At 37.5% G+C, this 15,619-nt stretch overlaps 1 protein-coding gene across 1 annotated transcript in view; it reads right to left on the bottom strand.

Moving 5' to 3' along the window:
- Nucleotides 1–1,431: 1,431 nt before the first annotated feature.
- The window catches only part of LOC136843748 (uncharacterized), an 87,899-nt gene continuing 73,711 nt past the window's right edge, over nucleotides 1,432–15,619 (bottom strand). Inside the window, exons 5-12 of the mRNA XM_067112405.1 lie at nucleotides 13,760–13,887; nucleotides 12,596–12,853; nucleotides 11,968–12,134; nucleotides 11,404–11,656; nucleotides 10,521–10,686; nucleotides 4,827–5,041; nucleotides 4,120–4,325; nucleotides 1,432–1,627 (exon numbers count right to left, since the gene is read on the bottom strand). Coding sequence (XP_066968506.1) covers nucleotides 1,460–1,627; nucleotides 4,120–4,325; nucleotides 4,827–5,041; nucleotides 10,521–10,686; nucleotides 11,404–11,656; nucleotides 11,968–12,134; nucleotides 12,596–12,853; nucleotides 13,760–13,887 — 1,561 coding nt within the window. The 3' untranslated portion in view covers nucleotides 1,432–1,459. The remainder of the gene's footprint in view (nucleotides 1,628–4,119; nucleotides 4,326–4,826; nucleotides 5,042–10,520; nucleotides 10,687–11,403; nucleotides 11,657–11,967; nucleotides 12,135–12,595; nucleotides 12,854–13,759; nucleotides 13,888–15,619) is intronic.

The following is a 15,619-nucleotide window of genomic DNA, read 5'->3' as shown; positions in this document are numbered from 1 at the left end:
CCTTTGACATTATGACAACAATGTTTTACCTCTTGGTTTGTATAATGTTTCATGGACCAATTTTTTACCAAACATTTTTATATTTACCTTTATCCAATATTGATTTCAGGCAAATTACTTTCTGAGATATTATGCTCATTTAAACAAATCCAATGACAACCCACTGGACTGAAGAACATTTGTGAAGATGTCTTTCATTTTTGAACCCTAATAAGATACGACTACTTGTCCACAACCCCCTTATAATTCCAGTATGTCACAATAACAGGGCAACATCAAATGCACCGACTTAGATTGAAGCTGTTTATTAATCATAATGAAAAAATGTAACAAATAATTATAACATCAATAAATAACAAAGAACTGATATTAACAAGGTACTAAGCAATGCCGAATGAGACTAACACATGCAGAAAGCCTCTCACACACATTTAAAAGACGAATACTTCAAGGTCTTCGTGATAAATCATTTAGTGTCATCAAAGTTGATAAGCGGTTGCTATGGAGCACAAAAAATGACTGGATTCCTGCAACTTAGAACCAATGGCAACCTTCGGCAGAGACTGAATCTGAAACAGGTTCTCGTAAACCAAAAGATGGCGCCAGCGCTATTGCATCTGTGTGAAAGATCAAGGTTTCTCATAAGAATGACACGGCATTTATTGCCTGATCGGTCTCCATTAACAAATAATGGACTCATTTGTACCTGAAGAGTCCACTTTATAAATTCCAGGCCAGAATACATTTAGGCACTGAGATGATTAGGTAGAGACATCTTCAGTTTTCAGATATCATCCACATGTATCATAGGGTAGGAGCTTTAACCCCAAGTCGATGACCACGGGAACTGAGACATCAGACACTAGAACACAGCCAATTAATCTATCAATCAATCTGCCCTCACGCAAGTTTCTCGTAGAACTATCATGACTTCACATTCAAAACAAAAACAAAAAATCCCGCTGAAATTGGTCAAAAGTGCACATGGCTCCAGTTACCAAGATAACTTTTTCTTTTCAAACACTTTTATTCTAATATCGTAAAATATGAGTGAAGAATGTATGCACACCCTCGTTCAGTTGCTGGTGAATATACATACATACACAATATATATATATATATATATATATATATATATATATATATATATATATATATATATATATATATATATTTATATTATATTTATATTATATTTATATGTATATATATATATATATATATATATATATATATATATATTTATATTTATATTATATTTATATGTAGTGTGTACACACACAAACATATATATATGTGCACACACACACACACATATATATATATAGAGAGAGAGAGAGAGAGAGAGAGAGTACAACATTATATAACATGCATAACAACCCATCCGACACATTGTTCTAATATTGCAGGTGAGGGTGAGGGTGAGGTGAGGGTGAGGCCGAAAGGACTGTGTTGGGACTCAAGTCATTTGTTGTTCGATCCAGTCTCTGTAGTAGGAGACGCGGGTGTAGACGCCCGGAAGGCTGGCGTCTGTGCAGGTCCCAGATCCGAAGGACACGATGCCTACTTGGATATAATTGCCAGAGCCGGGTGGATGCTCATAGATGGATGGACCGCCGCTGTCTCCCTAATGAGAAATGGAAAACAAAATTATTTATTTAACTTCGAGCGTTGGTGTCCAATTCGCGAATTTAATTCTGATGGAAGTTACAAAAAGATGCAGTTTTGAGATTCTCATTTGAGTTGCCAAATGTTTTCAAAAACTTCAGAAATACATGTTATAAAATAAAAATAAATAGCAGTGTTTGGAGACCTATTTTAGAAAGTGCGGTGGTCAGTGAGATGGTGTTAAGGTACAGTATATATACAGGAAATAGAAGCACCAGAGCAATTCACAAGGATGGTCAAAACAAATAGTCATGAGTGAAAAGACGTGCAAAACGAAATCCATTATAATAATACTAAAAAATTCATTCATTGTGGGAAAACGCATAGGCAATCGCCTCTGCACGACACGCAAACTATCTTTTTCCCGGGTCAGATGATGCACTATGTACTCGTAAGGGGGGATGAATCAGTAAATCAAAGACTCCATTACAGAGTTGAAAGCCTGAGGCTTATATATCCTTTTCCATCTCAGATCATCACACGAACTCTGCAGATGACTTTTGTTGCGCTTCGCCTATAACACCACACATTTTCACCTTTTCTATTGACTCCTCAGGAAAGTCCTTCAACGAGATATGTCATCACGGATTCTCAAATCGTATGGTGAAACTGAAGCCTAAGGCAATAAAATGTTGTAAATGTTGTTATTTACAAGTGCATAAATTTCCCATCTACACTTCACTGAATCACATTTACTCTAAATAGTTCTCAATAACGGCCAGATCTCTCGCACTTATGTAGGCCTACGTCATTCTGGTGTTGAACTTTCGAAAATCTTTTCATTGCTCTTGGCAAGACTAGCTCACATGAGGTATTTGAAGTATGTATCCTGCCTGTATCATCAGGTCAGACAAATCTGACGGAAATAGTACTTCCTCTTGAGTTGCTCTCAAGGTCTAAAAGAGTGAAGTCTTCTCATTCTGACACAACAGTCAATCGACGGAAAATGTCCACCTGCTATAATTGATTTAAAAGCTGACTTTGTTCTCATACTTTCCTCATTCCTGTTTCTCACATTTTCCATTCATTTCTTGCTGTGACTTTCTCCATTTTGAATCCAGCTCTTGTTCATTTTAATTCATAATCGGTCCTCCATTTCAGGCCTGACACCCTCAGTCAGCCTTTCAAAACGCCCTGATTCTTTTGTAGTCCTTAGCACTGACACCAAATGCTGCAGTCTTCATGCGAGACTGCCTTCAACGCATCCCTTCACAACCGCTCAAAAAGTCTTTGTGAATTATTAATATGGAGAGGTGGGATGACGTACAGAAGTCTCGCACGAACTTACAAGACCAAATCCTCTACAGAGGCCTTAAGTTATAAATGATAATGTTTTATTTCATGTAAAAATATTTCCATTAAAGAACATATCATGGTTATATAGATGAAAGACAGCTCTCAGTTTCTGAGGGTCTGGACTGGGAAAGTCACAGCTCATACAGGAAGACGAGAGAGAGAGAGAGAGAGAGAGAGAGAGAGAGAGAGAGAGAGAGAGAGAGAGAGAGAGAGAGAGAGAGAGAGAGAATAGCTCAAAATATCTGTTACACAAGCAGAATGCCATGAAAAACTTACTGGTTCTTTCTAAACATCTTTTTCAAACCTTGTTTAGTGAGATGACCCACATCCCAAAAACGAAAGCGTTCCTTCTGTAAACAATTTCATATAAAATCTAATTCAGCGACCTAGCTAACTGTAACAAAAACTAACTCAAGCTAGCATTAATAGTCAACTAACTATACAATAAACTTGAAAGCTACATTGTCTTGTGATCAGATTGTTATTGTTAGGAAGTAAAGATTAATGTGAACACCAAGTCTTTTATCTAGACTCTCACAAGGCTCATCCCGAGAATTCGTATCAGGAGAGGCCCACAGGGAGTGAGGGAGTGAAGGGGGGAGGGAGGGAGGGAGAGGTGTTGCAGAGACCCCTGGTTTACAGAATCAGTGTCTTGTAAAGCACACTGTACACACGGCTCCCATACGGACTGGTAAGTATTTAAAAAAAAGTGTACCTTAGTTTTACCAGACCACTGAGCTGATTAACAGCTCTCCTAGGGCTGGCCCGAAGGATTAGACTTATTTAACGTGGCTAAGAACCAATTGGTTACTTAGTAACGGGACCTACAGCTTATTGTGGGATCCGAACCACATTATAGCGAGAAATGAATTTCTATCACCAGAAATAAATTCCTCTAACTCTTCATCAGCCGGCCGGGGACTCGAACTCGGATTTATCTTGTACCTTAAAACTAGTTATTTTTTAATTGTACGCCACTTTCTCCACATGAGACATTATTGAACATGACTCAGTTACGTACCAAAACAAAGTTATATAAAATGAGAGAAGTGAAGAGAGAATGAAGGATAACTGACCGCCCTCACACACTTCCAACAACATGACTAAAACTGGTGAAATCGAAATCAAAACAAAACATTGAATATTGCCACTAACATTGCAGGAGTCTCCACTTGATGAGTCCATGCACATCATGGAGGAGACTATAAAGCCTCTGGCCGCTCCATTTGAGTTCCACCTTTGATCGCAGACTGAATTCTTGATCACTGTAGCCTCGATGTAATGCAGCTGGGATTGTAATTTTGCAGCTTCGTTCCTTCCCCATCCAGTGACGATGGCGCGTTGATCTTCTACATTAATATCTGTAATTGAACAAAGTTTGTATGTTGTCAAAGCATTCCAATGTTAAATCAAATTAATAATTATCAGGCACGGTAGAAATATAATTTGAAATGGTAACAACCCATTCATATGATAAAATGGTTGATCAATGTACAGTGTCGGACCACTGCAAAATCTGCAGCATGAATCGAATCCATCACTGATAGAGATTTCTTTAAAACATGTGCGGTACCATTATTCACTTACGCTTGAGCATGCGCTGAGCTGAGCATGAGTGTAAGAGTTGAGTCTAGTTAACACCAAGACAAATGGGACCTCTTTAAGTGGTCCTCCTCAAAAGATGCTTTCGAAGCTTAGAATGAATGAAATGCAGGGAGAACTCCTCACAGTTTTACGGCGCATTCATTTCTAGATAATATCACTTTATTGTTGAAACACGGTATGTTTGCAGGAGGGTACCAAAATTCAGTGATCCGTGAAAATAAATATTTCAAGAATAAAGGAAAGGACAACTTACTGACCTGATTTTGGAAGACATATGGTCCTTATCCGATCTGTGTATTCGACTTTTTCAGTCAGTTTCAGCACAGCCACATCATTCTGGAGGGTCGCTCGAGAATAGCGGGGATGGACAGTCACTTTGGAAACTTTAGCGTCAAAACTCTTGCCCTCTGCGGTGGTAGTTAAATCCCAGTCCCCGAGAGACAGGTCAATCTGAGATGGGGAGTACTGGTATCTGTTTTGGGAGGAGATTGCAATGCTCTGTAGATCTCACGACTCATATGAGGATAAAATGCACCTTATAAATATACCTGTCAACTGGTACTTAATGCAACAATTCGTACATAAAGATACACAATTGGATTTAACAAAACTAAAGATGTCACATCATTTTTAACTTCAACCTCTGATTTAGTCAGTATTTTCCTACAGGCAAGACCTCACTTCACTGATGATTAACCCCAAGAATATGAACACTGGAAATCTTTGTAAACTACCAAAAGATGCAGAAGGATAGTCGCAATACCTTTGCCCTTTGCCTGCTCTCAAGGAACCTCATCCTCCTGAATATCTGCATTTTAATGCTGTGCAGTGCGTCAAAACACCGCTCTTGAGGATTTTCTATATATTAGTTCTACAAATCTGTCTTTGAAACTGCCAATGCTGTTTTCCTAAATGTGCACTTCGTTAAGAAACTAACAAGAGTAAAATAAACTTCCAGGCAGCCTTCAAAGTCATGACCATCAGTTGTAGAACTTCTAAGCTATTTTAAACTAAGTTTCTTTCATGTCAGGAGTTGACAACATCATCAAAGCAAAGTTTTTAATCACACTCATCAGAGTTCAAGGCACCTAATCCCCAGATATTACCAGAAATGCAAGAAGAAGTTTACAGCAATATAAGAGACACCTCTAGCAGACAGTCAGAACTACGGTCAAATTCTATTAAGATGGATATAAGGAAGTGGAGCACAATGAAGTGATTACAAGTACTATAATTTCTTAGAAAGCCCATAGGGCAACAGTCATCACTTGGACACTATTGACATAAAATTTTAAGACCCAGCTTCAATAAACACCTACATAGAATATAACCACATTACTGTCAGCTGCCACACACTGCCTGTTCCTAACTCCTCAACAACTATGTCAAAGATGTCCATAAGGTAAGCCACATGGGAGACTGATACCTGGCCATCATAGCAAAAACAAAGTGCAAGCGAGCATTAAAAGGAAGATCAAGACGATAAAGCTGAATGCTTCCCACAAGCCAATCGCCTCATTCTGTGTTACTACTGTATGTATGGCACAATAAACCTAAAAATGTGAGGTGATATGTGGCCTCTTGCAAAACATGCCAGCTAATTTTTTGTCGCAACTGCAAGGATGAGCAGCATAATGAGCCCTTTTTCAGGAGGGAGTGGTACATCCTTGTAACGGCAGATATTTTTTGTAAGAGTCCGCCGATTTTGCTGCTCATCCTTACCGCTAGTAAGGAAAAAGATGACACCCACTCATCACTTCTGTATGGACTACTAATAATTTTTTGAAAAGTCAGCAAACCTTGCGGGGAACACAGCCTTTTAGGTACAGAAATACTGAATATTTTAAATATGGACTCATATACCCATATATATCCATATTTGCCCAGTGAAGGATACGATACGCCAACTGTTACTTAAATACATCAAACTTTTCATCAATCATTTGAGATTTCATCCACCTGTCAACTCTGTCTTTCCCAGATTCATTTAAATTGTCTCTGAGTGCATTCTCGCAAAGAGATATTTTGGTCTGATTGGTTATCTTTTTCTAAATTTATACGCCCTCATGAAATGCCCAGACATTTGTTTTTAATTGTATAGAGGGGGACAGGTAAGATTCAGGGATGGTAGCGTACCATATTACAGTCCAAAGTCTCTTTTGGAGTTAAAACGTGAACAGAGTTTAGAACTACATGTTATGTTCAGTCAAAACAAGAAGTTCCTTGCGGTGCGACCTTCACAATTAAGATGACCCAGGTGCAAGAATTAGTAAATGACCCACTTGAATTACAACACATGCTGCGAATTCATTTCCTTTAGAAGCTTTCAGTACTAGCTCATTCATACACAGACCATAATCGTTAAGGAACACATGAACTTTGACAAAAATTTACCACATGTCCCCAGAAAAGTCAATTTTATTTTAGAACTGAAGAGATGAGATATAAAAAAAAAAAAGATTTCTGGGGAAAAAACTAAGTTTGAACTTTATTCATTTTGAGTACATGGGGTAGAAATGGGTCCAAGGAGATCGATCTTTCAGGAATCACTAACCAATGAGAAAAGAAAGACTTCACAGAAAGAAGAGACCCTATACTTGGACATCATCACTGTCAGGTCGAGGGAATAATCTGTCTCATGTTTTGACAAGATCAACTTGAACAAAATACTTGAGCATGGACCTCTCTCTCTCTCTCTCTCTCTCTCTCTCTCTCTCTCTCTCTCTCTCTCTCTCTCTCTCTCTCTCTCCTCCCCCAAGAAGCTCTCTTTGTTCCTAAAGTAGTGCTTAGATTCCTGTCTGCTGTCACTACTTTTCTCCTCCTTCCACTCTATTTCTCTTCCATCCATTTCCATACTTGCACATAGTCTTCTCTTTTATATATACACATGAATATGTAAATCTATTACATGTGTATATATATATATATATATATATATATATATATATATATATATATATATATATATATGAAAAGCTCATAAGTCACAAGTATATTATGAATTACAATACACAGTAGATTTTTTATTAATAAGTGTGGCTAAAGGCATGGGAAGAACCTGGAGAGAATGTTTATTGTCTGCCACGCATCCTAATTAGAGAACTGTATACGTGTCAGGTGAGTCAGATATTCTGGAGACATGAGAACATCCCTGCCTAGCGATAAGACTTTGTGAGTTTGTTGGCCGGAAATGTCTACGTTCCGGCGAATACGTTAGTATGTGTGTTTCTTTTGGGCAGAGTCCAAGGGCGTGAAGAGATTAGCTATCACACAAATGGTCATTCAAAGATCAACAACAAATATTATTAGAAGTCTTCGGTGAAGACTCTGTGGTTCGAGACCTGTCGATTAAGAATTGTGAACATTGCTGTTTGGAGGTAGGAAACATTTTAGATTTCCCAAACTGTAGAATGTTCTTTTCATTTAACATATATCTCACTTGAATTTGACCATTTTACATTATGTGTACTTTATGAGTAACACGGGAGGAATTCCCATATCTTTGTTTTTATGCATTTGTTTAATAAGGGTTTTATTTGACTTCTTCAGACGTTTTGCTGAGGAAGAGGTGAAAATGTACTCGTTGGGAATGTACTGGACTTTGACTTTTTGTATGTATAGTGGGTACAAGATTTAAAGAGAATTATTAGTTGAATATGATGGACTGTAATAGGTTTGATCATTTGGTGAACATTTTTATTCCATTTTATTTCATCGCTTCTTTCTTGCAATCCAGTTGTGTTAGATTTTTGTCAAATAAATTATTTTGGGTAATGCTTGTTTCGCTGTAGACCTGAAAGAGAGAGAGAGAATGAGTGTGTGTATGTACAGGTGTGCATTGCCAGTACCCTTTTTGATGTGGTCACTATGAAGCTACCAACAGATAGGGCTTCTCGACTTTTTTAGCAAAAGGTAAGCAATGAGATCTACTCTCGACTGTAACAACACACACACACAGACACACACACACACACACACACACACACACACACACACATATATATATATATATATATATATATATATATATATATATATATATATATATATATATATATATATATATATATATCTATATATATAATAATTCTAATAGCCACAATGCCCTCTTAACTTCTCGAATTCTCCACGCTTTTTGGATATGCTTGTGACTACAAAGCCATAAGATCCAAATGCAAGAAATTGACGAGACTGTGATGGCAGGTCATGGGAAACAAACCCACATCACCATAATCAGAAGGAGGTCACGTTGCCGACCTGACCTTGTGATTATGGTGACGCGGGTTCATTTCCCGCCACCGGCCATCACAGTCTCTTCAATTTCTTGCGTTTGAATCTTACGCCTTTGTAGTTACAAGCATATCCAAAAAAGTACAAAGAATTCGAGAAGTTAAGAGGGCATTGTGGCTATTAGAATTACATATATGTGTCTGGTAAAAGTGACATATGTGTCTGCTAAAATATGACCAGTAGATTCTACATATATATATATATATATATATATATATATATATAGGTAGAGATTATTTCCATATATTTCATCCTTGTAGGTAAGAAATCCTGAAAACTTGTTACAATGGTGAAGATGGGACACGTTGGTTCTATACCCATATCCTTCTTTGTAGCATGATAGGTAAGAGGCAACCTCACTCTTACCGCCGAGCATGGATTCGAATCCACCACAAAAGGGGAAAGTTTCTTCGTTTATTTACCCTTCAGCTTTAAGGCTTTCAGTGGAAAGTGTATGCAGTGTAGGACATCAAGAAGTAAGGAGTACATCTTGACTACTAGAAACGCATGATGCAGGTTTCTGGTGAATTTTACCAGTTGAGTATAATATACTGTATATATATACATATATATATATATATATGTATATATATGTATGTATGTATATTTACACACACATATATATATATATATATATATATATATATATATATATATATATATATATATATATATATATATATATATATATATATATATATATATATATATATATATATTAAGGAAAGAGAGATATATATATATACAGTATATATATATATATATATATATATATATATATATATATATATATATATATATATATATATATATATATATATTAAGGAAAGAGAGAGAGTGTGTGTGTGTGTATACAGTATATATATATATATATATATATATATATATATATATATATATATATATATATATATATATATATATATATATATATATAAGGGTTGTTCAAAATCCACCTTGCACAAGATATTTACATACAATATAACAAATGGGTAATAGAATAATGGCCAACATTTTGAAATACAATGGGGCATAAATTGAATGGCAACATACTTCTTGTGGACGATCTTTTACAATAAAAATAATGAACCAAACACAAACTTCTTTCAGTTTTCTTCTGAAGATGGAAAGAGAAACCCACAAGATTCCTGGGTATAACTTGTTTACTTGTAAATATTTACATATAATATTTGAATCTCGAGTAAGTAATATGTAAATATTTACAAGTAAACAAGTTATGCACAGGAATCTTGTGGGTTTCTCAATAAAAATAATGTTTGTATAAGCAAAACGCTCAAAATGAAAACATTTTGGAATGTTCGCACTGAGTCTCAAAACTTTCCGCATCGCAGAAGAAAGAGTGACTGAAGAGGTGGAACTTTCGGCCAGAGGCATTTCGTGGACCATTCAGCCAAGTTTCCGCAAGCAAAGTGAAAGTTGCAGAGAGGCAAATGAGTAGATGATCCGACAGATGAAGCGAATCATGTGGAGACCGTCTGAGCACAAGGAAGTGTAACGACATTTGCCAAGAAATGACCTCTGTCCTGATTGCCTATACTCTCCTTCATTCCGCGGTGAGCAGCAATCCCTCGGAGATTTTGTTCCAGCCAAAGAAAGACCTTAGAGTAGGTGGTGACACAGGGTGGTTCCTCTTTACTTACGAAACAACGCAGTGCGCAGCAGTCAGCACATGAGTGTCGCTGATGAGGGAGGCTCCGCAGTGGAACTTGCCATTGACTGTCATGGCGATTTGCCAAGGAAATTCCCGGATGCCAGCCACGTTCCCGAAGGTGATCCTTGTTGACAACGGACTTGGTTTTCCTGCATCTTAGCAAAGAGAAATAAAAAGGTGTATCACCAAGGGGCATGGGTCACCATTTCTGAAAATAGGAACTCTCTGTGATCAGTTGTTAAAACAGATTTGTAGGTAAGATTTCAGATTCGTTAGATAAATGTAACCAAAATGAAGAAATGAAATGGGACACAAGATTACAGAAAACAAGTCAAAACATATGTGTATAAACAACGAAAGATGTAACAAGTTCTGTTTGGAATCATTATTATGTTTTAAAAAGTACGAACTTACACAAAATCAAAATAGGAAAAGGAGAAATTCATTAAATGTTCCTTATCAATATTCTCAACAGCGATTTTATTTTTTCCCGTAAAGGAAGATCCGAACTCTCCAATAAACAACAGGGTGGATCAACAATAACGCCAAGAGATATACAGTAAAAGAAGGCTTGATTCTTCATAAGTCTATGTAGTTTGATAGGTCGGCCCACTGAATTAAACGAGAAAGCATCTTTGCTTTTGGGAAAATATTCACCTACGGAATTCAAGCCTTAAATTTCTTATATAAGAATTCAGTAATAACATTATCATTAACAGTTGGGACATAATAATAATATAATAATAATAATAATAATAATAATAATAATAATAATAATAATAATAATAATAATAATAATACTAACAACCACCTTGGTTGGACTAAAATCCCAAAAACAGAACTGTTTCACACCAGGCTGTCAGTCGACTTACAGTGAGCGAAGAGGGTGTCATTGAGAGTGGGCACATCCCAGTCGATGGAACTTACAGCGGCGCCTGACCCGACGGACCCTTTCACATGTGGCAGATGGACTGGCCGGATCTGAGGCTGTTGTTTATTGCCCTTATTGCTGACGTGATCCCTGTCCACCGGCCTCCTCCGGCTGCCCGGAGTCTTACGACGTCTTGCCATGACTTCTCCGGGTTCCGGGCCGATGGGTTCTTTGTAGGACACCAATCTAACTGACTAGAAAATCATAAAGAGGCTCTTTCACGTACTTGCATCATTCAAGTAGGATAACTGGCCTTAAACTGTGTATGAAACTAAAGAATGGAAAATAAATATACTGGATGACTAAGGAACGTGGTGGAATCGTTCTTGATAAAAAGTCATTATCTAAACATAAATGACGAGCGCCTATTGAACTCGTACTCCAGTTAGGACGGTTACACCTCAAAAGATCTGTTCGCAGCTATACTCAGATAATTATGTAGTCAGCAGTTGAGTCATGTCAGAGGAATATCAGCGAGTCTCAAAATAAGAAAATACTAACTGACCTCTCGGGTGCCCTGGTTGAATGGGGGCCCTTTGACGCCACACTTAGCAAAGCCTGCACCTCCTCCACTTCCTCCTCCTCCTTCTCCACCTCCTCCTCCTCCTGTGATGGGTGGAGAGGTAGGGGGTGCTGGGGGACCTATGACTGGCGGGAACGTAGGTGGATAAACTGAAAAAAGATAAGTGAACAAAGGAAAAAAGGTTAAGAAATGGATGAACCAAAAGATACCCAATTAGTGACTTAAGTTAGCCTCCAGCCATAACAGTTCTAATAAATCAACGGAGTCTCAGGGAAATCCACAGGGAGGAAGTTTTTGAGCAGCTTCCTTTACGGTCTAGAGTATTCAAAACAACTGAAAGTTGTCCTGGTGGGTGGAACTGTCCAGATTCCTGTGCACTAGAAATGATTTGTTCCAGTGGAGATCGCCTGATCGCCTCGGTTTCTTTATAAAAAGTCTCGATAATAGCAAACTATTGTGATGTATATGTCCCTGGAACTAAATAATATCATATTTACTTCGGCTTTTCCAAATTACATTGCAGCCTAAACGCCTATGAAAATAATCCTTTACAGATATGGGCATTGCCCTTTCCATCGAAAAATAATGATGAGTGAATTCTTTGACAGACCTGGTTTACTTGTGGTGCTTCCCCCGCTGCCGCCGCCTCCGCTGCCGCCGCCGCCGCCGCCGCCGCCGCCTCCTCCTCCTCCTCCTCCTCCTACCCCTCCTCCTCCTCCTCCCACTTCAACTACCTCCTCCTCGTGATCCTCGCCCTCCCACTGAGAACATTTCACCTGCTGCACTTTGAGGTTCCAAGAGACGCTGGTAGACCTCGGGGAGGTGATGTGCACTGACACTTCGTTAACGTGTTTCATTTCATAGGAATCTGCGAGACAGAGAGGATGATACTGTATTTCACAAAGTGCGCAAGAGAAATGTTTTATGCGTGTGGCATAACGATCGTTTTATTATTTTAAAATAATAATATGGTATGACAGGTGACCTTTTCTGCTATGGATTAAGTGTTCATGAATAATACCATACAGCACTTACAAAAGATGAAGCATCAGTCGTGGTCTACAAAGAGCTTTATTCCGTCTTCTGGTACTCAAAAAGTTTAATCTAACGAATGATGATATCAATAAACGACATAAATTCTCAATACATTCACAGAAAAGAGAAAAAATGCAAAAAAGAAAATGGCTGATAATACCAGTGACATGCCTTTGTCAAGTTTGGTGAATCCCATAAATGGTTAAAATGAGGAAATTGGAACTAATTTTTTTATTTTATTTTATGTTTTAAATATGATTATACTAATAAGAAATAGAATTCAAAATATGCAATATGTACAATTTACAATGTTGTTATAATGTAAAATTATTATTGTATTATGTTAATATTAGAAAAATTGTACCCTTACCTAAATAAAATTGTGGATAAACCACACTTGACATTACTCTTACTAATATTTCACTTTCTAAACTATTCCCTACCATGGTTAGCTAGCTAACTGCCCTCACTCTTCTTTCACCCATCTTACCTATCAGCTAAAAAAATAAATAAATAAAATAAATGGTTATGCCATTGCTCCTCTACCTTCATCCCATCTTCTTACAACAATGTTTGCTAAGTGTGCTTTATTTTGACCATTTGTGAGACCATCATCCGTGTCCAATGTCCCCAGAATAACTTTATCCCACCTTCTTACAACAATGTCCGTTAAATGTGCTTTATTTGATCATTTGTGAGATCATCACCAGTTCGCAGTGCCCCCAGAATAACGACTTACACTTTTTCCCAGTGAGCCTTCCGCATTTGGGTTTCAAGCGGTCGTTGTGGATTCCCTTCACTCTGAACTGCACGTCATCACAAGACCCTCCAGACTTGGCAGGTAAGTCTGCCTTTTCCATCGACACCCTGCAAACAACAAGAGTTTTCGCCAGATCAGTTTTGCTGAGGCTCCCTCTGCCATCCACGACTGTAAACATGCACAATATACAGTTGCTTGATGGACACATGATCTAAGTTTTTGATGTGACATCGTTTTCCAATAAAACTATACACTTGGTATGTAACAGCAAAATGAAATATATTTGGTTTACTTTCTGTTTAATTTTAGTATAAACACTTTGGTGTGATTTTGCACCATTGTACTGTATATAATGTATGGTTCATTTGTTGGAGGAAAGCTTCCAGTATTTGTTATTCATTTATCTATCAATTTCTTTCATGAAAACTTACATGGGTTTTGCAGCATTGTCACTACGGGTATATTTGCTAGTTGGAGCAGCCAGTGCCTGTTGTTAACTTGCAAGTGTCATATTTTTCCTTATCTTTACAAATGGCCTACTTACAAAATGTGTCATCCAGCTCTTCTTAGTTTCACAGAGGTAGTTGATTGCTCAATCAGCCTGAAACGGCTTCTTTTTAGAAGTGGGAATGCTATGGTTGTAGTTATTTCATGAATTCTCGCACCCCTCCCTATGAAACCATTATGACCTGTAGCACATAACGGTGCTCCTGTAAGGAGCAAAAATAAAAACTGAAGTTAGCATTTCAGTTCTTATTTTTTGTGAAAAATTGCCTGGAACCAACCATCAACGAAAAACAAAAGAATACAGTTCGGAAAAAGTCGAGGCCCAGTCCGAAAAGAATAGAATAAGTATTTCTTAAAAGGCACAAATGAAAGAACTGAGGGAAACAAGATGCAAGAGAGATGCCAGAGGAAAGCAGCAGAGCAATCAATTCCAGGTGACTCTGGCAGCGATAAGGAAGGAGGGTTCCCTCCTCTTCAGCTCAACTGAACCGACTGATTAGTACCTACATAAAACAAGACAGAACGGGGAGCTTGTGGTGGAAAACAACCAGATCTTAATATGTTACAGTCGAGAATTTTGTTAAAAATTAAAATATCATGTTTTATTCAGTCCTGTCAAGAAGAAGCAGAAGATTATGCAACTCAAGAATAGCAACAGTTTTACAGACTGGTTTAAACACTGCAAAACTATAACTTGAGTAATGAGAAAAGGAAAACTTAGACAGGGCCACACTAATACAGAGTGCCTAATGATTCAGAATCAGATTAACAATTTGAGTTATGAGACATTTGTAAGACAATCAGAATAGTCATATGATCTAAAACCCAGGTTAATGACAGAAAAGAGAAAACCTGCATCTCATTATCTGGAGAACAGAAATGTAAGATAAAATGTGAATGGCAGAGGATGCCTGGGGGCCAGGAATCAAAAACATGGACAAGCTGAATAAATGGCAACAGCATGAGTAGAAAAGTCATATTTAAGGAGGTAATTAACAAAATATTAGTATAAATGTGGAAGTAAGCAGAACCTGTTACAAGGAAAACTACCGATATCAAGCAGTCAGATAGAGGGTTATTTATAAATAAGTTTTCAAAAATGAAGATTCAAATAAAAACAGAAAGTCTATCTAAAGGAGCTTTATGCCTAATTCTCAAATGCCCAAGTAACATTAAGAGTGATGGCGAGAGACTGTGCAATGTTCTGAACAGAGGATGATCAAACATCAATAAGACAAGAAAGATCCCAAGTGTCCATTGCCTTGAAGTGAATCATCCTGATGTCTGAAAGAAAACTGGATTCAAAGGAATGTGTGAAATGTGAAATGAATA

The sequence above is a fragment of the Macrobrachium rosenbergii genome, chromosome 12 (assembly GCF_040412425.1).
Source record: "Macrobrachium rosenbergii isolate ZJJX-2024 chromosome 12, ASM4041242v1, whole genome shotgun sequence".
NCBI lineage: Eukaryota > Metazoa > Arthropoda > Malacostraca > Decapoda > Palaemonidae > Macrobrachium > Macrobrachium rosenbergii.
Note: the sequence above shows the minus strand (reverse complement) of the source record. Positions and strands in the feature narration are given on the sequence as shown.